General features: G+C 43.6%; 1 protein-coding gene across 8 annotated transcripts in view; it reads right to left on the bottom strand.

Moving 5' to 3' along the window:
* The window catches only part of Poc1b (POC1 centriolar protein B), a 168450-nt gene that overhangs the window by 52543 nt on the left and 90565 nt on the right, over positions 1-25342 (bottom strand). For 3 of the 8 annotated variants that reach the window (XM_076920072.1, XM_076920073.1, XM_076920074.1), the window contains 2 exons: positions 21485-21700; positions 15629-17097 (listed from right to left, as the gene is read on the bottom strand). The exons of 4 other annotated variants lie outside the window; for them this stretch is intronic. In XM_076920072.1, coding sequence (XP_076776187.1) covers positions 16993-17097; positions 21485-21700 — 321 coding nt within the window. In that variant the 3' untranslated portion in view covers positions 15629-16992. Of the gene's footprint in view, positions 1-15628; positions 17098-21484; positions 21701-25342 lie in introns of those variants that run through there. One more of the 8 variants, XM_076920075.1, reaches the window with a different exon arrangement.

Here is a 25342-nt window from a genome sequence, read left to right as displayed (position 1 = left end):
TGGGTTTCACACCAGTAGGTGAATATGAACGAAATGGGTGGGTTAAAGGCTGGTACTACACAAGTATCAACTTCCTGCTCTCGTTGACTTGCTTTTGGCCTTTAACTCACTTTGTAGTGGAGGACAACTCAAGTGAACACTGGTGCCTCTGACTCCCAATTGCTGGGACTGTAGGCATGGCACCACACCTGGTTTATGCGCTGCTGCAGGCTTTCTACCCTAGAGCCATATCTGTGAGGCTAGAGGTTTGGGGTCAAAGGCAAGATGACCTAAGCCAAGAGGTCCCTGCCATATCTTCTGGCCAGGAGCCCATGCTTGCAAAAGCCTTACAAAACACTGCACAAGGACAGCTCGTAGTTCTGGAGTCCAAAGTGACCACTGGACCTAAGACCCACCTACAGGGCCCTAAATGCACCAAATAAGACTATAACCCTGTTCCTCAGCGTCATGTCACAACTCCGCCCCCTTCTACTCCCTTTTAAGAAGCCCCTTACCCCAGCCTGGCCTTGTGACTTCACTGACCCCCCTCCTGTGAGGTCCACGAAGCCACCTTGAGAGCTGCCCCAGTAAACCTGCCTTTTTATTATAGGTTCGGCTCAGTTGGCTTTATTATGTCGGTAGAGAAGCTGTTCAAAAGCGAACCTGAACTTTTTGCTTTCATAATTGAACTGTGGTTATGTAGAATGACCTTGTCGGTTAGAAATTCATATTGACAGTTCCAGTGACCTGAAGCACCCTGCCTCTAATTTTCAGTTGTCTCAGGAAGAGGATGAGCGACAGACCTTTGATCAATCAATCAATCAATCAATCAATGCTGACAAAACCTTGGCCTTGGTGTGGGGGCTGGGGGGGGGCATTGGGTAAAAGATATACAGCAATCCTTTGTATTATTTTCCATCTTTTTCATGTGTTTGGAATTTAAAAAAACAGAAAGAAAAGGGAGTAAAACTATATGTGTCTTTTTGTTTGGTTTAGTTTGGTTTGGTGCTTTGAAGCAAGGTATCTCGTTGTAGCCCTGGCTGTCCTGGAACTCTCTTTGTAGACCAGGCTGGCCTCAAACTTGACTGTCTCTGCCTGCCAAGTGCTGAGATCAAAGGCCTGTGCCTCCACCACCAGGCTATTAAATCTGTATCTTTTGTTTTTGTTTTGTTTTCCAAGACAGGGTTAAGCTTTGTAGCCCTGGCTACCCTGGAACTTACTTTGTATACTAGGCTGGCCTCCAACTCAGAGATCTGCCTGCCTCTGTCTCCCAAACACTAGGATCAAAGATGTGCTACACCACAGCCAACTATTAACTGTATCTTAAACACAAGTAATTAAGTGATTTAACCAGTGATGCAATGTGTTCATAAAACCCATTGCAAATACCTATCTCCATGGAGACAGACCCCGAACAAAGTATACCTGAGTAGATTATATGGTAACACCTCCATCTCAGACACCTATACATATCATATCCATCTGCAGATCCTGCTGAGCCCGACTGTGGCTCTGGAGAAATGGCGGTGTGTGTGCCAGCACGGCAGGCAGGGCACACCCTCCGAGTCAATCTCCTAGGTACCAGAGCTCAGGAGCAGGTCTGGGAAACAGGAAATTCTACTTCCTGTCCTTGCTTTCTTCTCACATTCTAATCCCAGGATCTCTTGCTACTTTTCCCGTGAAAGTATGATGATGACAATCCAGTGTGGCCTTCCAAACTCTGCTCCAAAAAAAATGGTAATGTATTTCACGAAGACAGAAACAGGAAGCTGCTTTTGAGTCCTGGGTTAAGTAAGTCTACATAATGCTTCACTTCACAATAGGCTCCTGGTGGCAGAATTTATAAGCCACATATGTTTATAAATGGCTTTTAAAATGGCCAGTTTCGGGGCTAGCAAGATGGCTCAGAGGTTAAAATTGTTTACCACCAGATTCAATGACCTGACTTCGATCCCCAGATCACACCCTGTTGGGAATTGGTTCTAATGCTTTGTCTTGCCCCCAAATCGGGAATCTGCATGTCCAAACTCGAAGGTCCCTGTCCCCAACTGGTTTTTGATTGATCAATAAAGAGCCATTGACCAATGGATAGGTGAAGAGCAAGAGGCAAGAGACTTCTAGGTTGGGAGGGGGGGCGATGATTCGGGGAGAGGAGAGAGAAAAGGGAAGATAGAGAATCACCATGAGAGGAGCGTAGGATGGACCAGCCATGTAAGAATTCACGTAAGTGGCCCTGGTGGCCACTTCCCTGACTGGGTCTGCAGTGGCAGAGATGAAATATAGACTTTAAAGGATGTTAACTCCAGAATACCTCCCAGCACTTGGGAGGCAGAGGCAGGCGGATTTCTGAGTTTGAGGCCAGCCTAGTCTACAGAGTGAGTTCCAGGACAGCCAGAACTACACAGAGAAACCCTGTCTCGGGAAAAAACAAACAAAAACAAAACAAACAAACAAACAAACAAAACCCTCCAAAATACCAAGAGGGTAGTGTATGCTAACCACAGGAAGAATTAGAAGTGCCCAGCCTTTTGAGCCAACCAAGGCATATCAAAATTAACTGGTGTGTGTGTGTGTGTGTTTCATTCACAAAAATCCAGAGAACTCTTGGGCGGGTGCACACGTGTGACATCCGGAGCATAGAGCAGTTAGTTCACAGCTATGACACTGAGGAGAGCATTGACTCTTGCAAGTTGCCTTCAGACCCGTGTGTGTGTGTGTGTGTGTGTGTGTGTGTGTGTGTGTGTGTGTGTGCTGCGCTCCATGTGCATACTTTATCTGCAGAGGGTAACTTTTCCTCCTGAGATTATGGGCACCAATGGACTGTAATATGAAGTTTCTCCCCTCACAAGCGTCCTAGACCACATTTGTATTGCACTCAGTATCCCAGATGTAATCACCTGATAGAGGGACTTAGGCACGCCTGCTCTCTTGAGCTCCTTCTGGGATCATTCCAGTGGCCTCCAGGGACCCAATCGATACTTCACAATGGGTCGAGTGGGTAGAATGGTCGTTACAATATCCTAGACCTGGAATCTGGACCTGGAGCCAGGGAGCTCTGCACTGTTTTTTGTTTTTTGTCTCTGAAAACCTGGTCTGAGACGTGGACATGGTTTCTTGAATATAATCCTTTCCTCTTTGGGGATGGAGCGTGGAGAACAGGGTCTGGCAGATCCGGTGGGGCAATGAGAAGTCGAGAAGCCAAGCACTTAGGAGATGTGCCTTAGTGATGGGGCAATTGTGCAGCTTGTGGGTGTCCTTAGATTCTGCGCCAACACCACACACACACACACACACACACACACACACACACACTGAGAGAAAAGGAGCTAAAAACAAGAAGCACTAACAGTCTTTCCTTGCCCGTCCCTCCCCTTTCTTACTCAGTCTTTTCACACACTTAGGTTTTCCTTTCTCTAGCCCCACCCAGGTTTCCTGTAAACCTTGGCTTTGGCGTGCACCCTTTAATGTTGACCTACAACATTCAGGGCACTTCTGAAAGGAACCACATTTGCTCCCAGTTCCTTCCAAAGCTTGAATTCCAAAGGTTATTTTCCTGAAGCCATAATCTTAACCTTTTGCCTCATAATTTTGAAGCAAAATCCTTCTCAGGACAGGTCCCCACAAAGTGCTGAGAACTGAACAATGCCATCCTTATGCCATTGGCATCGATTCCCAAGTGCCACTTGGCCAACTTCAACATTTGCAACTTTGCAGGGGTCAGCCAGGCTGTGATCACATTGGAGCTTTGGGGTAGATTCTAGCAGTAAGCGGAAATTAACTCAAGTCAAATGTTCCCTCTTTCCCTGGGAAACAGGCAATATTAATATCACAAGAATAGTGCTTTTCTAGATTAGATGACCTTGAACATGGGTCATTTCTCACGCATGGAGGTAGAGGAGAGATTCTAGAAGAGTTTCAGGAAGTCCCAGGCTTGGGGAGCAGGTGTCTAACTGTAAGTCAGGATACCCACCTGCAGCGTGTGTGCATGGGCATGTGTGTGTGTGCGCGCGCGCGCGCGTGTGTGCGTGCATGCGTGCATTCGTGCGTGCACGTGTGCGCATGTGTCGGTGCGTGCATCTGCAGATTTTGCTGAGCTAGATGTGGCTCTGGAGGAATGGCAATGTGTGTGCTAGCACAGCAAAGCCAACCTCCAAGTCAATCACACACACACACACACACACACACACACACACACACACATACACGTGCCTCATGTGTGCAGGAGCTTGTGGAGGGTAGAGGTTAACTCATCTTAGAATCTTAGATATCATGCTTAAGGAGCTGTCTGTCTAACCATCTGCCTTGTTTGTTGAGAGCAGTTAGTTTATCCATTAGCCTAGCTTGGTTGGCCAGCAAACTCCCAAGATCCTTCGGTCTCTGCTTCCCTCCCCAGTGCTGAAATTACAGGATCTTGCTTGCCACCATGCCCAGTTGGTTTTCTTTGCTTGTTTTCTTAAATGTGGATTCTTGAGGCTGAATTTAGACCCTCAGGTTTCTACAGCAAACACTTCACAGAGTGAGCCGTCTCCCCTCTCCCACCTTTTTAACACAAAATTTCCAACACCCAAATTAAAAACACGATTGATAACTGGCACTCATGCTAACCTAGAAGTGAAGTGGTAGAAACTTTTGAGGTCACCTTTGAGTACTGGTGACCTCTTAAAGCCTGTCTCTGGCCAAAGCTTGTCAAAAGTGGTCAGACCCGGGTACTTGCAACTTTGATGACTGCAATAATTCTGAAGAGTTCCCACATTGGATCCTGGTTTTAGGTTCAGAAAGTTCAGCCTAGATCATAACTCATTACTTTTCTAACCAGCTTCCAACACCTTCCGGGGTTGACATAATTGAGCTCTTGCCTTCCTTAGTGTTACATATGTCCTTTGAAACGACCTGTTCTCATGGATGTAAGCCAAATGCATCCTGAATCCTTCAGCCATCAGAGTCTAAAGGTTGTCGGAGCCTAACTGTCTTCTCTTCTGGTCTGTATCATGTAGGCTAGCTTGATGAGGTGACATTCAACGTCTTTATCCCTTCCACACGCTGGTCTTCCCCAGTACACATTTCTAAGTTTGTCTCACCTCTGAAGGTGACACTGGTGACACCAATGAAGAGCAAAGGTCAACTTGAGCTGAGTGTCATGCTCTCCTGTAAATTTTTTTTTTTTTTTTTTTTTTTTTTTTTTGAGAATGATCAGAATAAAGACTATGTGGTCAGCCTCACGGGAACCAGGGATTGTTAGACCCAAACTTGGGGAAATGAACAAAATGGATGATTATCAACACGGTCATAGGGGGCAAGCAGTGTGATCCCCTATTGGTTTTTCTCACTCGCCTTTTCCATTGGAGCAGATAATCAAAAGTCTGGCTCTCATTTCAAGTTATTAAGGGGGCACTGGTAGAACTAAAAGCTAATGTGTTTGCATTTACTAATTTGTGTGTGTGTGTGTGTGTGTGTGTGTGTGTGTGTGTGAGAGAGAGAGAGAGAGAGAGAGAGAGAGAGAGAGAGAGAGAGAGAGAGGTGTTTCTAACCTGGGACAAATGGCTGAGTTGCCTATTTAACATATCAAAGCAGATCTGGCTGCCAGGTTCTCCCAGCATGCCTCTGGCCCTACCTGTAACAGGACCTGGCTGCCATACCTTGCCCTCTTCCCTGAACTCTCACAGCCCAGGGGCTGGGCTGCCCTTCCACCACAGGCTATATAATCCAAATGTTTTGGTTACACCCCCCCCCCCTTTTGTACCTTTGGCCTCTGGCTGCTGCACCTGGGTTCTGTCTTTCCCCCTCCCTTCCGCTCTCTCCCCATATGACTCAGCTCTATTTGGTCCTGTCCACTCAGGATTCCTCTAGATGTCCATCCCTGTCCATGCCTCTATCCATGCTTGCCTATAACTCTATAATAAACACTGTTCTCCACCATAGCTAGGGCAGTTGTGCCGTTCCCTTTATTTTTTTTCATTCAATATTCAATACACACACACACACACACACACACAGAGAGAGAGAGAGAGAGAGAGAGAGAGAGAGAGAGAGAGAGAGAGAGAGCTGCAAGTAATTGAAAAGCTCTCGGGGCTAAATCCATGAGGATAATATTTAAATTAACACAAGGGGTTTTGTTCTTGGTTTCTCTGCCACAGTCTAAAAACTGTAACTCTCCTCTAGAACTCTGCGTGGCATTTTATACAACTCTGTTTAAGACTGAGGGTCTTGAAAGTCTTGAACGACTAGACTTCTTCCCCTTATGCCTCATTAGCCAGCACAGGGGCACATGGCAGTCTGAGGCTGGGGGATGGAATGGGGAGGACTCAGGGAAGTGAGTCTGTAGTAAGTGAAAATGGACAGCAGTAAGGGGGGGGGGATATGTGTCTCTTTGACTGCGTTCAAAATTTCTCACCCCATCAGGTTTTATTATTAAAATTAATGGGTGCTCTTTTTGGGGAGAGGGGACAGGATCTGGCCAGCCTTCTGCTTCAATCCCCCGAGTGCTGGAATCACAGGCATGCACCACCATACCAGCGTAATATGCAATTATTAAAGTAAGGGGAAATAGAAGGAAAAACGTCTTCTCAGGTTGCTTCCCAAAGGGGCTTCTCAATATACCACTGGGTTTCCATCTCCTTAACCTCAGAGTTCTGCACTGTCAACCCTGGGAGGTGGTGAAAGCCCAGCCCCCCAGGGCAGAAGTCACAAGGGCTGGATTCAGGCTAAAAGGGCCGGTGTGGTCGCCAAGAAAAGTAGGTCAGGTGAGTTGGAAGGTGTGGCCTGTGATCCCTACTGCCAAATAGTTAACAAAGCTCTAAGCAAAATACGACAAGTAACACTCTGGCCTCCCACTTCTAAACAGAAGCCAGAGATGTAACTTTCGATGCTTTTTGAAGTCTTAGCACCACATTTAGAATAAAGAAACAAAACGAAACTCTAGAGTCCAAGTCAATCTGTTGAGTGTGTAGCTCAGGATAAGAGCATCTAGGGTGGTCAAGCTTAGAAGGGATGTAGGGAAGGGAGGTTAAGAAGGCTGCTCGCAGTGGTGGCACACACCTTTAATCCCAGCACTTTAGGAGGCAGAGGCAGGTGGATTTCTGAGTTTGAGGCCAGCCTGGTCTACAGAGTGAATTCCAGGACAGCCAGGGCTATACAGAGAAACCCTGTCTCTAAAAAGAAAAAAAGGAAAAAAAAAAAGGTTGCTTGCTCCTTGGTTCCTATAGTACAGGAGTTCACATTTCTAGCATCTTCTTTTTAAAGTTTTATTTATTTTATATATGCAAGAACATTGTACCTATCTTCAGACACACACCAGAAGAGGGCATTGGATCCCATCACAGATGATCATAAGCCACCATGTGGTTGCTAGGATTTGAATTCAGGACCTCTGGAAGAGCAGTAAGTGCTCTTAACTGCTGAGCCATCTCTCCAGCCCCATTTCTAGTTTCTTTTTTGTTGTTTTGTTATTGTTGTTGTTTTTTTTTTTTTCAACATTGGCAGTGCCATTACTTCCCCTGCTGGGTCCACAAGGCCTCTGCAGTTGCTCTGAGCTTTGATATGCTCTCTGAAAAGTAGCTGTCACTAGAAACAAGAGTCAGGCCCTCCGGCTCCTTTTAAATGTATTTTTTTTTTTCTTGCTCACATCTGGAGCCACATCAAATTCAGCACCTTTTGCCTTAATCATGGTTTAAACTGAAAACGAAACTGATGAAAGTCACAGGCTGGTGCTGTCGTGTGCGAGGATGCCCTCTCCCCCGCAGGGGGAGACTGACACTCTGGTTTGCCATCTATCTCCCCTCCTCACACCAAAACCAAGACTCCCTAGTCTCGCTCGATGAAAGTGGTGCAGAGAGAGGATTTAATAACTTTGAACTGTGTGATTTCTGCCTTTGACGCAGTCATTATTAGAGAGTCCCGAAGAAGCACCCCCCGCCCCCCCCGCCCCCGCCCCAAGCAACACCAGGTTTCTAAATGATTCATCTCAAAGACCTTGATATTCAATCCAGGTGTAGGAATAAACGCTGCAGCCCTCCGGCTCTATCCCGGGGCTTGGAAAAGCTTCAGTGAAATTCTATAGCGAAGGCCCGGCTGCTTCCCTGACTATCTCTTTGTTCTACTAACTTTTTATCTCTGAAAAGCAAAGGGATTTCCTCCAGGGATTAAGAAGAGGAAACAACCTGAGGTAGGATAGTGTTTCATTAGAACTAATTCAGGCAAAAGTATCCTGAAGCCATCTTAGCATCTCAGCAAAAAAAAAAAAAAAAAAAAAAAAAAAAAAAAGTCCTTCCTCCCAACCTTGGACTGCCCCCTGAAATCCAACATCCAGCCGGAGAAACACGCCCTGCCTAGTGAGCTCTCTCCTTTTCCTGTCTCCCCAGGAGGATGATCCTGGGCAAACAGAATCCAGCAGAAGAGTGTCTCATCAGAAATCATGCCTCCCCCTCCCCCTTCATATTGCTTTATTTCGAAACTTTTAACAGGTATTATTTTGTGGACACTAAATTATTTTCGAAATCGTTTTTAAAAGCAGTGGAGGAGTCTTCGTATGTTTTGGTTTGAAGTAAAGAGACGGAGGGGGAGGCCTTCCCCCCTCCAAACCGACCACGCTGCCCGGCTCCTTCCTTCCTTCCTCTCTCCACTCCCTTTCTTCAGCTCCTGTTCCGGATTAATTTTCTCAGTGACAGTTCATAGACACAACCGGACGAAGAACTCGAGAGCGGGTGTGTCTGCTGAGGCTTCTGGCCTCTGCTCTGGTTTTATCGCAAGCCTGAAGTCTGCAGAAGGATTAAGTGTGACAATAAAGCATAAGAACCGGTGTCAAAGAGGGCTGGGGAGTTAGCTCAGCGGTAGAAGGCTTGCCCAGCAAGCACAACAGCCTGAGTTCACTCCTGGGTTCCAAGAGGTGTGTGGGGGTGTCTATGTGTGGGCATCTGTGTGTGTGTGTGTGGGGGGCTCAACTTTGTGCGGTGGAAGGGCAGCCTGGCTCATCTCTCTCCTGCCTCCCTAAGATTAGATAAAAAGCATACATCGAGCCAGGATGCAAAGCCACTAACAGTGCCTGAAACAGTAACATTTTCCAGTCCAATTTGTCACCACGCACTTGGAAATCTTAAGTGATAACTGTAATGACCGGTCTCCAAGATTTCTCCTAAAGTGAAACAAGTGTTTTCTCTTCTCATCAATGACTAATATTCTAATTTTCAAAAAGTTAGGTACTCTGCTTTTCTTAGGCTTCCTTGTCACATGTGGTTAATCTAAAAATTTAGAGGTACTTGGTTCATATTTTGGTGATATCCCATCTAATTTGATTTAAAACATTTTTATTTACTACAGCTTAAGTTTTCTTTCTCACATTTCTTGTATTGTTAAACATTAAGAAAAAAAAAAAAACAAAAACCTTGATTACTCACTCCTAAAATGTGGGAAGTGGCTCTGCTCTCGCCATTACAAGGTGGCGCTTGGCATAGGCATTGCTTGAGAGAAAAGACAACTAGTGGCCAATTAGTAGTGACATCGTGGCAATCGCTGATAGGAACAAGGAAAAGGTTTTAAGGGGATGCACGGGGAAGAGAAGAGAGAGAAGAAGCTCGCTGTACAGGGATAGCTGAATAAACCGCTTGAAGAAGAACACAGTTGCCGTTGCCTTATTCCGAGGGTCGGACGTGGGTAGCAACACTAAAATACATGGCTCATAGAATATTAACTAATTGGATGGTCCAGAACACAGAAGTAGTCAATCTTTATTTCCTTTGATTAAAAAAAGCCAAATCAGCTTACACAGTAATGGCTTTGCATAGTTTCATGTAGCCGCCTGCGGCCACAAGTCAAGTGGGTTCACCTGAAAGGGGGGCTGGGAATGAAAGGGGACGGAGGGCGAGAAGAGATGAAGCCAAGACAAAGTTCTCTGATCAAGGCTTGAAATTTAATAATTGGCTTTCACATATAAAGGGAAAGCCCCACCCTCCAGAGTCTCTTCTCTGTTCAGCCCAGGGGCTGGGCCAGGAGATAGCAGTCCGGAAGGTGTCAAGGCTAGCTAAGCAGGCAGTCCATTCTTCTTAGCTCAGGTAGCAGGCTCCAAGGTGCCAAGGCTGGGAATACAATGCCTCTCCTAGGTCTTACAATTGCTTGATCTATTGTGGTAAAAGACTTGCAGGCCTTCTCAGGCCTGGGGGAAGGGCACAGTTTCATATCATAAATAGCAACTGAATGCAACTTTTTAAGATATTGGTAGTCTTAGTTTTGCTATGAATTATATTTCTGTTCATGTTTTCTATTTGCATACTCTTGTTTTCGAAGCTGGAATTTTTCATTGATCATTTCTCTTATTGCCTGGTTCTGGAATGCACTTTCGTTTGTAATGAGTTTCAAAGCGGCATTTGCTTTTTTGAAACAGGGCTCTTGACTGGCCTCTAAATCAGAGATCTGGCTGTTCCTGTCTTTTGAGTGCTGGGATTAAAGGTGGGTGGGGCTAACACACACACACACACACACACACACACACACACACACACACACACACACGCTAGGATGTCCGCTTTTAACAGGAACATGTTTGAAATTTGACTCCAAGGAAAATACCATCCACCTTTAAAATATAGGCACACATGCTAGCCCTCTCTGTCCCCACTTCGACCTCTGCCTCATGGCAAACCATTGACCTATTTTCCTAGTAAGCCCATGTTGCAATTGTTCCCTGGTTGAGTCATAGCTGAAGACATCCAGCAATCACACTATGTTCCTGGAGTTCAATGTTCAGTGTGCATTCTTAAACCCTCTGCGGTGTGAAATCGAAAACCTGTGACTCGCTACCAAAGCATAAGCCATTTGGGAAAAGAAGACATACCACATGCTGGTGGCATACTATCACTCCAAACTGCATCTAGTGTCTGTTTTGTTGTTAAATTTGCTCATGGGCTAAATTATGATCAATTTGTCCCAAACCACTAAATACTTGGATAACCTTATCCTTTTGGTAGTTAAGATCACCTTATCCTTTTGGTAGTTAAGATACTTCTATCTAGAGACAGATGGTTATCTTCCAGTTCCCTTGCACGTGTGAAATTCCTCCCACCCAGGAAAGAAAGGTGAGGTAAGGGTCTGGGCTGGCTTATCTTTAGAGAGACAGAGAGAGAGAGAGGAAAAAAAAAAAAAAAAAAAAAAAAAACTACATGGAACAAATACTGTTTGTTTTGCAAATAGCCAAAGGGCCAGGAAGAAGAGTTCCAGGCACATCTTTTTCTTAATGACTCTTGCTTGGTTCACATTCCAGTTCCCTCCTCCACTTCCTTTGCTTGCCAAGCCTTTAGTTATAATCACTGGCATTGGCATTCTCAGGCCAAGTTCCTCTGGAGTTATTCAATGGCTAGTGTTTGGCCAGCATCCTAAACTTTTTTTTTTTTTATAAGATGTTAATAATTTCTTTTACGCACTTATTCTTTTTTTGTTGAACTTAAAGAAAATGAAACATTAATACAGTATTAACTATTACACTTTCATCCCCTACCTCTTTAATGTTAGTCTGTGTCCCTTCCGGTGACAATGGAAATTATATTACTTGTGAATGGGCCCCAGTGATAAGATGTATAAGTAACAGCCCACAATTATTGAACAGTTTCTCTGGAATGGCTACTGTGTAGGCCGTTTGACAAGATATATATTATTTCCACCTTTCAGAAGCAAAGAAACTAAGCTTTGTGGATATCTCTCTACAGGTCACACTAGTAGAGGATGGCCCAGGTTGAGAGGTTGAGTCTGGCTTCAAAGCCATTACTGAGCTATGGAACACGTAGCAGGGTACAGTGAAGCCCACTCATTCTCAAATACACATCGTTTTTTTAAAAAATGAACATAGGCTGTTCCAGTTCACACACTCTACTTTTTTACTGCTTTGGGCTCTAAGAGAAGACCAGTGTTTTGAAAATATCTGAAGTGAAAACACTCTTTTATTCAACAACCTGTCACCGAGATGCTCGGAGGAACCAAGTGGCAACGTTAAAGATGAAAATGTCTGCCTTCTGAGAACATCAACCCAGAATGGAGAAGGTAGAACTGTTAGCCAGCCACATTGCAACCTAGGTCAAGAGGCAAGGCCTGGAGAGAACGCCAGAGAAGCACCAGGAAAGAAATCCTATGGCATACAAGCCACTTAGAGGTCTCTGTGTGCATGAGGGAGAGACTCTCCAGAGGGAGAGTTGTAAGAGGCTGGGAGCATATGATATGTGTACTGGGAACCAAACTCAGGTCCTCTGGAAGAGCAGCAGGTGCTGAGCAAATGAAAGGATGTCTCCTCACTCCCCGGTGAGGTGAGCTGAGCTGAGCTGCTTTTTAAAAGGTGAGCATGAGTTTCCAAGGCAAAGAAAGTTGAGTGTGAGGACAGCCGGGGTGTAAGAGCGGGTAAGACAGACTGGTGACAAGTCAGGCAAGGTTAAGAAAAAGGTGCATAGCACAGAGCAGGAGCTGGAGAGTAGGAGAAAGAGTTAGAGCAGAATTGCAGACAGATTTGGGAGGCAGAGGCAGGAGGATTTCTAAGTTCGAGGCCAGCCTGGTCTACAGAGTGAGTTCCAGGACAGCCAGAACTACACAGAGAAACCCTGTCTCGAAAAAAAAAAAAAGAATTGCAGACAGATAAAGGATTGGATCAGGTGGTGATCCAATGGAGCGTCAGATGATAGTATCAAGCAGGGTGTGTATGTATATATGTGTATGTGTGTAGTGTTTGTGTATATGTGTGAGTGTATGTGTTTGAGTATATATGTGTATATGTATGAATGTGTCTGTGTGTGCATGTGAGTGTGTATGTCTTTTTGTATACATGTGTGAGTGTATATGTGTGTATGTTCATGTGAGTGAACGTGTGTATGTGTGTTTGTGTATATATGTGAGTGTATCTGTTTGAGTATGTATGAATGTATGTGCATGTGTAAATGTGTGTGTATATGAGTGTGTGTGTGTGTGTGTATAGACCACAGGAAGTGGATAAGTCTTTTCTACAACAGTAATCCTTTTGCCTCAGCTAGAGGAGGAAACAGGTCCTTTACAGGCAGGTCTTCCAATACACCAAGACAAGCTAGAACCTAGGTTTTGGTATGAAATCTCTAATTTTTATGCATCACTAGATAACTCAAGAATTAGGAAGATAATATATCTGTGAACCAAGTGAAAGAACTCAGCAGTAGCTGGACACGGGTTCTTCTCTTCCGGGTAAGTGGCTTATCTCTGTAGGCAGACAGCGGTTCAAGTCTGTCCTACACTGTAAATCCTCTGTGAAGCCCAGAGATGCCACCATACAATTAATCCTGAAGGGTGGATTGTATCACGTTTGTCATTCTTCACACTAGTTATATGCATTCCCTGTTGATTAGCACAAAAATCAAATTTCACTCACAATTCTTTTTCCTATATCCCACCAAATTCACTAACCCAACTTTTAAATTCTTTTCTCCTTGCTTTGTTTGGTGATGGGGTTTTTCTAGGAAGTCCAGGCTGGTCTCAATCCTGCAACTTTCCTGCCTCAGCCTCCTGGGTGCTGGGATTCCTGGCATGTATCATCTAAACAATTTTCTTCGGTACGGTTTGGAGAAAAAAAAAAAAACCCTAGTCTTAAAACTTAAAATTAGGGCTGGAGAGATGGCTCAGCAGTTAAGAGTATTATCTGTTCTTCCAGAGGTCTGGAGTTAATTTCCCAACAACCACATGGTGGCTTACAACCATCTGTAATGGGATCTGATGCCCTTTTCTGGTACATCTGAAGACAGCTACAGTGTATTCATATATATATATGAATATGTATATATATATATGTATATATATAATTGTTTAAAAAGTTAAAATTAGAAATAATCCATCTAGAAATGAGATCAAACTAACAAATTAATCTTTGGCTGAAATAACTGAGAGACCATTAGACTGAGGCAGTGCTGGTACCCTGAGCATTTCTGAGAACAACTGGGAGAGCAATCATACACCAGAGACTCAGCCAATCAGAAACCACCTTTATGGTGGTTATATAAATATATCTCTCTATATATAATATATATTATATATATGTAACCATATATATATTAATATATATATCAAGACAGAGTTTTCTCTGTGTAGCCTGACTGTCCTGGAACTCGCTCTGTACACCAGTCTGGCCTTGAACTCACAGAGACCCACCTGCCTCTGCCTCTCGAGTGCTGGGATTAAAGGCGTGTACCTTCACTGCCCAGCTCCTTTCTTGTTTCCTCTAATAGCTTGTAAAGGTTTCCTTTTGTGTTGCTGGGTGAAACTCAAACATTTTATAGAATGGTGAAGCCTGATTCTGGAGTTATTGTCCACCCAAATCAATAATAGCAGATGAGTGAGTGTATTGAGAATATGTATAATATATACTTGCATGAAAATGTCCTCATAGAACATAATAGCCCGGACAACAAGTATGTGGAATAAAATTAAATTAAAACAAAACAAGAAACAATAGATGCTTGAGGGGATGGGAAAGCTAATTAACCTGGCTTGACTATTCTCTATTACACACACGCACTGTCACTGTAGACTTCACCAATACATACAATTATCTGTTCAGTAAAAACAAAATACTGTTGTACATGGTGGCACGTGCTTGTAATTCCTAGCCTCAGGAGGACAAGATAGAAGGCTCCTGAATCTGAGTCCAGATTCAGGACTTTGTTTCAAACCAAACAAAATTTAAAAATAAAAAGACCAATAATTTTTTTTTTTTACTATGCTCGACTATAATCATTTAATAGAAACATCAAGCTAGTAGGAAACCTTTGACATCTGTTAATACAACTTGAATGAGTCCAAGAGAAGAATTTATATGCAGCAGAAAGAAAATCGTATGCAGTTATGCAGTAGCTAGGCAGAAAGGTTTGAGCACTGCTGGAGTGAGTCACCGGGTCTTCGGTTGGACAGTTTATTAAGGAGAAAGTGACAGTACCAAAAGATGTGACAAGTTGGTTCCTTAGGTGTTTCCCCTTGATCCCTGATCTCCCAAGGACTCTGAGTCTCTCACCAATTCACTTAAAATTTAGATTCTTGCAATGGGCTGGTTTGAAGCCGCTGCAAGAGTAGAGGAGGGGGAAACGTGCAAGTGAAGAGGTGCTTTAGTATGTCTTTAAACCTACGTGACTTACTACAATCTGGGCCTTGTTTTCTGCTCTAAGGTTCCATTAGGGAGTGGCAGGCCGAACTCCTGCCTGGAAGACAGGTCTGCAGGAACAGGTAGATAAGATAGTATGCACATTGGAGGAAGCCAGGCTGGGGTGTGGGATAAACAGGGAGGGTTCCTATTTTAGTCTGGGAGTCCAGAAGTGAAACTGAATGGAGAACTACCTCAAGGCAGACAGTTCCAATCAAGGGGAGGCCCAAGGCCAGATGGGGATGGGGGATGCGGTAAGCTTAATGATGATTACCCAGAGAGAAGGGATACTAGGGTTATGGGTGGGCAGACAATGTACAGTTAAGACTTGAGCCTTTACTAGTCTTACTAGATTTTACTAGTCTTCTTTAGGGCCCTCTTCTGGAGCTGATGAGTCACAGGGGCTAGAGATAAGGCCCGAGGAGCTGGGAACTATCAGGAGGTTGCTATGCACACTGGGCCCGCATGACTGCAGTAACAAGGTTGGCAACAAGGTTGTAAATATTTTAAAAAAAGAGAAGACATTAATCTTTCTTAAAAAGAGAGGTGTCTTTATTGTTTGAAGCGTAAAAAAGAGTAAACAAAAGTTGGGATTACATCTCATTTTTTTATGTAGTCTTCTCAATGAAGGTATAAAAATACATGGCCACTTAGTTTTGTGAGCTCATGAAAATGTCAAGATGGTCACGCTCACAGGACAGAGAAGGCACTTACAACACAGAGCAAGACAGAAGATAAAAGCAGCTAAGAGGCACACATCTGAAACTGCTTGGAGAACAACCTTTCCACTTCCACGCCACTGCTTCTCCATTTTCCGTACGCAGATGGCACCTGCCCCTGCTACACATCCGTGCCTGGCCTTTGTTCTCCCTACCCAGAGCCAGCTGTCTTGAATTTGCCTCTTTTTTTTTTTTTTTTTTTTAAAAAAAAAAAAAAAACTTTGATTTCCACTTTAAGACAGAGAAACATTCTTAACTTGGAACCAAGATCTTTGAGAATGCCTGACCCATTTTCAGTTCAAATCACAATTCATTAAAATAAAATAGATGATGCAAATTGTTCTAAATAAAAATGTACTTATTTCAGCCACCAGAATCACCCTATGCAATAATATATGTGATTCATGTGTGGCTACATATTTTTCGTCATTTTGGCTTTTTGGCACAGTGAAACCACACAGACACAATCTCTGTGAACTGTGGTCACAGGTTCAGTATGACCCAGACCGCTCAGTGTGTTCACCTGTGACAGTAGACACACACATGCCTCATGGGGTTCACCCTGGACAAGGGAAACGCCTGCTGTCATGTGAGCACTCTTGCTAAGCAAAGTCAGCTTATTCTTGCTGTGGAAAGTCAGAGGGAGCATGTTTTCAAGGCAATTTTTTTTTTTTGACCTGAAAGAAATATGAGCCAGCTCCATAACATGTTTTCTACATTTCAGATGCTATTTGAAAGCAAGCGAATGGTTTCCCCTCAAGGGTGTGCTCACCTGTGAAATACACTAATTACCTTCAGGAATTGCCTGAACATGGTCACTCTGGAATGATTTAACAATGAAATGAAATCTAGAGGTCTGCTTACCATCCTGGTGGGGACTTGCACATTAAATAAAAGCTGACATTTCAAATAATCTAGGGGAGGGGGAGGGGGTGATTTAAATGTTCATAACTTTATTACTGCAATTATACCTGGGAGGAGCTTAACGTGATCCTTGACATTGATTTGTGTGTTTAAGTCAGTCCTTGAAAATGAGTTGAACCTCTTGTTCTGTTGCTCTCCCTCTGAAGAGTCTATGGTGAGTAGGGCATGGCGGGGCGTGGAGGGCCTCTCTGCCTCCTGAGTGTGTGAACCTGTCTTCGGGGACGGGCCTGAGCTCGGACAGCTCCCTGCTCAGCTCTTCTGTTGCACGACACTGAAAAGCTTTTGCTGATTATCAAGGCAGTCTTTCAGCTTATCTTCTGTCAAAGACAGTCGCTGCTCCAGAATTGAAACAGTCTGCAACAACAGGACAACAGTGTCAGAGCCTGGTACCCTGGTGACTAGGGGGATGATGAGCACCACCATATGAGGCCCTTGTAGGACCCGGATAGCAATCACCTGCCCCCAAATTGGCTAAAAAAAATGGGCCCTTGATGTAGTGTGCTGTTGAGCCCACCTGCAGGGCAAAGCACTGAGGAAACTAAACTAACTAACTAACTAACTAACTAACTAAATACACCTAACCTAATCCAAACAAAGTCCCAAACAAAAACCTGACACATATGAAGAAAGAGGGATCTAAGCCCAGGCCTCCGGAGAATATTCTTATATATGGTCTTCTGAAGACTCAGGGTCAGGGATAAGGACATGTCCCGTACTGTAAGCAATACAAGTCAAACTGCACATTCCTGCCTCAGGCACTACTGACAGGTTATCACTGGCCACTTTGTCACAGTTCACTCTGTAGTGGCCATCCCTATAGCATTACAAAGGGAAGGGAGACTGCTATTACAAACACCATGGCTGCCACTAGTTCCCAGCTCGGCAGGAGGGCCGACAATAGTGTGCTGCTGCTATGGGACCCGGTGGGGTGAAGCTCTTCTAACTCCCCCTTCAGCATCTAACTACACATGCACATGGGAATATAGTCATATGGAGATGTTACATTTGGGAAAAATAATTGTGATATTGTCCAGACTTTTATAACTTTAAGAAAAGATTTATTTATTTTATGCCTATGAGCGCTCTATCTGCATGTACAGCTACACTCCAGAAGAACACATCAGATCTCATTATAGATGGTTATGAGTCACCATGTGGGTGCTGGGAATTGAACTCAGGACCTCTGGAAGGAGCAGCTGGTTCTCTTAACCTCTGAACCATCTCTCCAGTCCTAGCTTATCTTAAAAACAAACAAACACAAAAAAACAACCCCCCCTTTTTTATTATAAACTAAAATATAACTAGGAAGCCACAAGAAACTTGCATGTGCTTAGCAAGTTCCCGTAAGAGAGCAGCTGTCCCTACCAGCCACCATCCGGAACTCTCTAAGTGGCCCTCATGGTTTCATCCCTTACCCTCCAGCACCCGCCTTTCTTTATGCTGAGCTTTAAATTGTTCGTACATTTCCTTATGGTTTTAATCCTCAAATGTTCACACCTCCCCCTTTCTTTTTCTTGACTCTCAACCATTAGCAGGCTCAGGCCGTTTGTCTGTCCATGACATTTGTAATGATTTGTGCTACAGCAGCCATCCACTTAGCACACACCTCTGCCTGCTCATCTCCTCTGAAGTGGCAGTGGGATCCCAGACCAGAGTGGCTGGTAAGCTATTTCCTCCTGAGAGGGCACAGTGCAAATGCTGGGTGTTTCCCCTTCAGGGATGTCCAGTGATTAGTCAATGGGGAATGGAAATGATAATTCATCACTAAAATTCTCAGTTGGTATACTTTATAAATAAGAGGGTGTTTTTAGTTTTGTTATTGTTGTTTGTATTTTTTGTTTTTCGAGATGGGGTTTCTTTGTATAGCCCTGGCCATCCTAGAACTCAGTCTGTAGACCAAGCTGGTTTCAAGCTCATAGAGATTGGACTGCTTCTGCCTCCTGAGTCCTGGGATTAAAGGTGTGCACCAGCATTGCCAAGCCAAGCATAGTAAGTGTTCTTAAAAAGGGGAGGGAGAGAGGGAGGGAGGGTGGAAGGGAGAGTCAGAAGTGGAGAGAGGGAAAGGGAGGGAGGGAAAGAAGGGAGGGGAGGGGAGAGGGAAAGAAGGGAGAGGGAAAGAAGGGAGAGGGAAAGAAGGGAGAGGGAAAGAAGGGAGAGGGAAAGAAGGGAGAGGGAGAGGGAAAGAAGGGAGAGGGGAAGGGAAAGAAGGGAGAGGGGAAGGGAAAGAAGGGAGAGGGGGAGGGGGAGGGGGAGGGGGAGGGGGAGGGGGAGGGGGAGGGGGAGGGGGAGGGGGAGGGGGAGGGGGAGGGGGAGGGGGAGGGGGAGGGGGAGGGGGAGGGGGAGGGGGAGGGGGAGGGGGAGGGGGAGGGGGAGGGGGAGGGGGAGGGGGAGGGGGAGGGGGAGGGGGAGGGGGAGGGGGAGGGGGAGGGGGAGGGGGAGGGGGAGGGGGAGGGGGAGGGGGAGGGGGAGGGGGAGGGGGAGGGGGAGGGGGAGGGAGAGGGAGAGGGAGAGGGAGAGGGAGAGGGAGAGGGAGAGGGAGAGGGAGAGGGAGAGGGAGAGGGAGAGGGAGAGGGAGAGGGAGAGGGACAGTTATTACAGTCACACACGCTAACCAGATAGTATATACAGTTACTACAATCACACATGCTAAAGTTGATGTGTACGTTATAATCTTTGCTACTACTTCCTCTATCAGCCCTGAGTCCACTTGACTTTGCTTCTCTCCTCTCTCTAGAATAGCTGTACACCCTGCAGCTTAGGCTTGGAACATGTCTACTTTGTTTGTGACTTGCCTAGACTCACGTCTTTGCTTCTGCGGCATGATCTGCCTTGCCTCCACCCCCTTAATATATAGAAGGAAACGACCTCCTTAAGGTTAGCCATAACACACCCAAAGGGGAATTCAGTAAGACAGAAAGCAACCCATTAACTGTGAACCAGGTTAAAAGGCAAGGGGGTGGGGCACTCATCTGTAGAGTCCTAAAGATGACTTGATTGACTGGTGACAGGGAAGGAAGTCCTGTCAACTAAAATTGAATCTGGCATCTGAGAGGTCAGTTGTTTCTACAGACAAGGATGTCTGGTAAACACAGGTAGGTCACCTGTAGCACACAATTTCAAAGTGAAAATGCGTGAGTTTAGTGTAATTTTTTAGTGGACAAATACAACTCCAAAGTCTTACACAGTTCTTTCTCACTGTATGCCAGAACTCCAAATCCATAGGCCCTTGACTTCCAGGGCCCTGAGGTGACATGTACAGGACAAAATAAGTAAGTAATTACCGGTTCTAAACACTGGTGACACTTCTCTAGTCCCTAATGTTTTACTCCAGGGAAGGTAAAAGGAGCCTGTAGAAGTGAGACCTGGTAACTACAGAGTTCTAGCATCCCAGTGACAGGTGCAGAGCTAGTGTTGAGACCCAAGGTGATTTCCACGAGAGAGCATCTGAGATTGAAATATTCACTCTGAGCAAGAACCTGACCCTGTTCTTTCTCCTATTTTCACCTCTTATTCTGTGTAACCTGTGGCAGTGTGTGCACTTAACAATGCTGTACACAGGGGCTGGAGAGATGGCTCAGTGGTTAAGAGCATCATCTGCAGTTTCCAGTGGTTCTGAGTTCAATTCCCAGCAACCACATGGAGGCTCACAACCATCTGTAATGAGATCTGATGCCCTCTTCTGGTGTGTCTGAAGATAGCGACAATGTACTCACATATATAAAATAAATCTTAAAAATGACAGTGTACTCATATACATAAAGTAAATCTTAAAAACAAACAAACAATGCTGTACAAATGCTGAGCAAAGCGTACGTGTGCAGAACAAAAAGGACAACAGAAGATGTCTCCAAAGGAAGCCATTGGTAGAGAGTGCACTATGGCTGTTTCCATTCCAACATAAGACTTGCCTTATATTAGGTCTATATCTTCCAGGACCTGGGAGATTTCTAGTCCAATATGTAAGGTCCATTATTCTTTGTTTTGGTAAAATGGTCTTTAAAAACTGGCTAAGATTTTAAAATAGGGCCGGGCGGTGGTGGCACACGCCTTTAATCCCAGCACTTGGGGGGCAGAGGCAGGCGGATTTCTGAGTTTGAGGCCAGCCTGGTCTACAGAGTGAGTTCCACGACAGCCAGGACTACACAGAGAAACCCTGTCTCAAAAAACCAAAAAAAAAAAATAAATAATAAAAAAAAAAATAAATAAATAAAATAAAATAAAATAAAACAGGAAGACAAACTTCTTCCTCCTTTAGAGGAAACTCTGGACAGAGACATTACACACTGAGCTGGCAGTGAACACGATAAACTTTGGCAATATTATGCTATTAAATATTTCTTTATAAGTGACCTAATATAAATATATACACTACATCACAATTTCAAAGGATAGAACATTACTGCTCAGGAACAAATGGCATATATAGCAAAGAAGACTATCACTGCTGTTTGCACAGAAGATACAAATGCCAGAGAGAACAAAGTGCACGTGTATACATGTACACACACACACACACACACACACACACACACACACACGCATGCACACACACACTGAAAAGAGAGTGGTTCTGAGATACTGTTCTCTACAGATTTTCTCAGACTAGGTTAGCCCTAAGTGCCTTGCTAATGCCTATTTGAGTTTGCCTTGCCAGGAAGAACTCCCTTGGCCCCAAGTCTCACATCCGGCTCCACCCAGGACGGCTCTCCCTGTCCTACTGGTGAGGCAGAGGTCAGCCCACCTGGGTTAGAATGTTGAGTTGCTCCATAATGTGCTCCAGAGCGTCCGCCACAGCGAGAGGGACACTTCGCAGGCTTTCAGAGGGCAGGTCACTTACATCTTCCGGTTTTTTTTTCACAGTTGTTGATGAACATTCTGGCATTAACAAAGGGTTCAAGAAATACCTACAGATGTCTTCACCCTTGCCTGGCATACCTCGACAGGTGGAATCCGTCGCCTTTAATGTCATGGAAAACACAGAAACAGAGTTTCCAAACTTACATAGTATATAGACACATATGCATATATAAATATATACCTAACAGTTCCAGATTTATACTGAATCACTTTATCTTCTTTTTTAAAAAAAAGATTTATTTATTTTTTATTTATAGGAGTACAGTGCAGCTGTCTTCAGACACACATTAGAAGAGTGCATCAGATCCCATTACAGATGGTTGTGAACCACCATGTGGTTGCTGGGAATTGAACTCAGGACCTCTGGCAGAGCAGACAGTGCTCTTAAGCACTGAGCCATTTTTCCAGCCCTCATTTTACCTTGTTTATATAACAAAATACATAAATTATAATTACAATAAAGAAACAAGCTAACAGTAAGTAGAGAAAAACGTACAAAGTGTCTGCACTTTTTTTTGCAAAACACTTCCTATATGCCTGTCAGATCAGAAGTTTAACCATTTAAAAAGATTACTGAAGTTCACTTTTCAATTTAAAATAAACATCTACCTCCATTTAAGATGACTATTAATCCCTCCAAAAGGAAAATTACAAGCACTGGTGAAAGTGTAGAAAATGTAAATTATCATGCTTTGCTGATTAACGTGTAAAATGCTGAAGCTGCTATCAGAAAAGTTTAGAAGTCCCTCCTAGAAGTAATCACAGAATTACCAACATAATCTAGCAATGCCACCCCCAAAGATTCTGATGCAAAGTACAGAACACCAATATCCACTGTGGCCTTTCTCAGAATATCTTAAAAAGAAGATGTATTTATCAGCAGATAAGTGTGCAAACAAAATATAATATAACCTTACAATGAGATATCATTACAAGATGAAGTTGATACTATACATCTCTGACACTATACTATATACATTTCACTAGTGGGAAAAACCTTGGAAACCTATGCTAACTGAAGTAACTAGACATGCGGTGATCTTGCTTCCATGCCCTTCTTCACATAGATGCAGGGATGGAAGTCTGAGAATTATTATGGTCTAAATGGAAGGGTCAGGAAAAGTAATTGCTTAGTTGGTAAAAATGTTTCTATTTGGAATGCTAAAAAGTTATAAACAGTGCTCACAGAACATTATGAGTTTTGTGAATAAATCTACTAGTAAATTGTATACTTAAAAGTGATTTTTTAAAAAAAGGTAACTTCTTTGTTACATATATTTCACTACAATAGAAAAATCTTCCAATTAAATAGGAACAAACTGCTAGAGTATAAACTCAAGAAAATTCCATTTATAATAGCATCAAAATTAAAATACTTAGGAATAAATTTAACAGCAAGTGTCAAACTTGGGACACTGAGAACTAACTATAAGCTATCCCTAAATGGAATTAAAACTCCAGCCAATTGGAAAGATAGCTCATTCCTATGGTCTTCAATCAGAACATCAACATTGTTAAGATGGCAGTACTTGCTGGGTGTGGTGGCAAATGCCTGTCATTCCAGCACCTGGAAGACCAAGGCAGGGGGACCTTGAGTTCCATGACAGCCTGAACCATCTATGTATTGAAACTGTCATAAAAAAGATGGCAGTAGCCCCAACATTGATGATCATGTTTTCTTTTACAGACAGTTTAAGTTGACCTTAAAATTCACACAGAAGTACAAAGAACCAGACAACTAAAATAATATGAGGGAAAAACAAAAAACCAGACAATGTTCTCCCAACTGTAGGTTTAACAGCAAGTTACAGTAACCAGTACAGTGTGGACCTGATGATGCAGCCTAGTGTGTGCCTGACCCTATATGTGTTCTTTAGCACCTTCAACAGACTTGTAGATCAACATGACATGTTTGACAAGTCAGAAAAAAAAACCCATATGTTATATTAACACATGGTCAACTGAATTTGGATAGGACTGTCAAGAAAATTTAATTTTGGAAATATAATCATTCCAACAAAAGATGCAGGGAAAACTAGATACACTTGAGAGAATAAATTTGTTCCCTGACTTCATGCCATATATAATATTAATTCAAAAAAAGTCATAGACTTAAAGAGAAGAGCTAAGACTATACAACTTTTAGAAAGAATCAGGATTAAGTTTTCCTGATCTGGACCTGGGAGTGTCCAACCTGTTGACACAACATGACAATTGTATTTGGTCACATCCATGGTTGTCTGCGACGCACGTGGCCTGCGTTAGATATTCCCGAACTATACAAAATGTATTTATGCAGAACACCAACATCAAGATGACAAGGTAATCAATAAATTGGATGTAATGATTTATATAATAAAAACGACACCATCAAGATAGAGAAAACAAATGGAAGAAGACATCTTTGAATCGAATACTTGACAATGGCTTTGTACACAAAGGCTTGCAGTTTAAGGATTACAGATTCATAACATAGTTAAAAACAGACAGAAGGTTTGAATAGACATTTACTTAGCGATACACAAACGGCCAATGAGCTCACAAGCATGTGCTGAACATCAGCAGCAACAGCAAGTCAAAACTGCAAGGACGTTCACTTCACCTGCACTAAGATGGCAGAAAAGAACAACGCATGGTGGGTAACAAGTGCCAGTGAGATGCTAAGAACCTGGCGCCTTCAGACACTGCTGGGGAGCTGATGCCAGGAGACATTAAATATGAAACACAGAATTACCATATGACTCAACAAACCCACTCGTAGATATAAACCCAAGAGAGTAAACACCTGTCCACCCAAGCTGTACAAAAGTGTTCATGGCAGCGCTGATCACAATGTCAACGACAACGTTAGGAACAATCCAGATGTCCAACTCCGTGAATGAAGAAACACAAAAAAGTAAATCTTCACTATGATTATTCCTTCATAAAAATGGGATACTGACGAATTTTATAACTCGGTTGAATGTTCTAAGCATTGAACTACATTAAAGAATCTAGACATCAAAGGTTAAATATTATCCACCACTATTTCTATAAAAAAAATCAAAATGATAAAATATGGTAATATACCAAACTCAGTGGCGGCCAGGGGCTGAGTGGAAAGGAGAATGAGGAGGACCTGGGGAGACGAAATGTTATAAAGTCCCTCAGGAGTGACAAAGTGTTCTTTAGGGGCTCAAGAGATGGCTCAGCAGTTAAGAACACTCACTGACTGCGAGAGGATTCAGAGTTCAATTCCTAGCAACCACATGGTGGTGCACAACCACCTTGAAGTCATGTCCCTGGGGATCCAGCGCCCTCTTCTGGCCCCTGAGGGCACTGTATGCACGGTTAAAACCTAGTCTTAGTAAGCATGACTTTTTATGTATTAAATAACTACTTAAATGCACACGCCAAGAGTCAATTTATAGTATATAAAATTTCTCATTAAAGTTATTATGAAAACAAGACACAAATAAAATACATGCCTCTGAGGTTTTTTGTTTGTTTGTTTTTCCAGTCTTAAGTTCCTGGTTATTGTTAAAGGTCTGGGGGTTCTTGGCAGAGAACCAGGTAGTTCTGCAGACAAAGCAACATGTGGGGCTTGCTTCAAGCTCTCCACACACTAGCTCATCCTCTCAGAGACTACAGGCAGACTCTGCTGCCTTCCACAGCCTCCTCTGGTGTCCTGCCCTCTGGACTATACTTTCAGTTTTCAAACAAGAAAACAGACACTGAGCAAAAACCAGCCTGTCCGAGAACA

This window comes from Arvicanthis niloticus, chromosome 22, assembly GCF_011762505.2.
Source record: "Arvicanthis niloticus isolate mArvNil1 chromosome 22, mArvNil1.pat.X, whole genome shotgun sequence".
In the NCBI taxonomy this organism is placed as follows: Eukaryota; Metazoa; Chordata; class Mammalia; order Rodentia; family Muridae; genus Arvicanthis; species Arvicanthis niloticus.
Note: the sequence above shows the minus strand (reverse complement) of the source record. Positions and strands in the feature narration are given on the sequence as shown.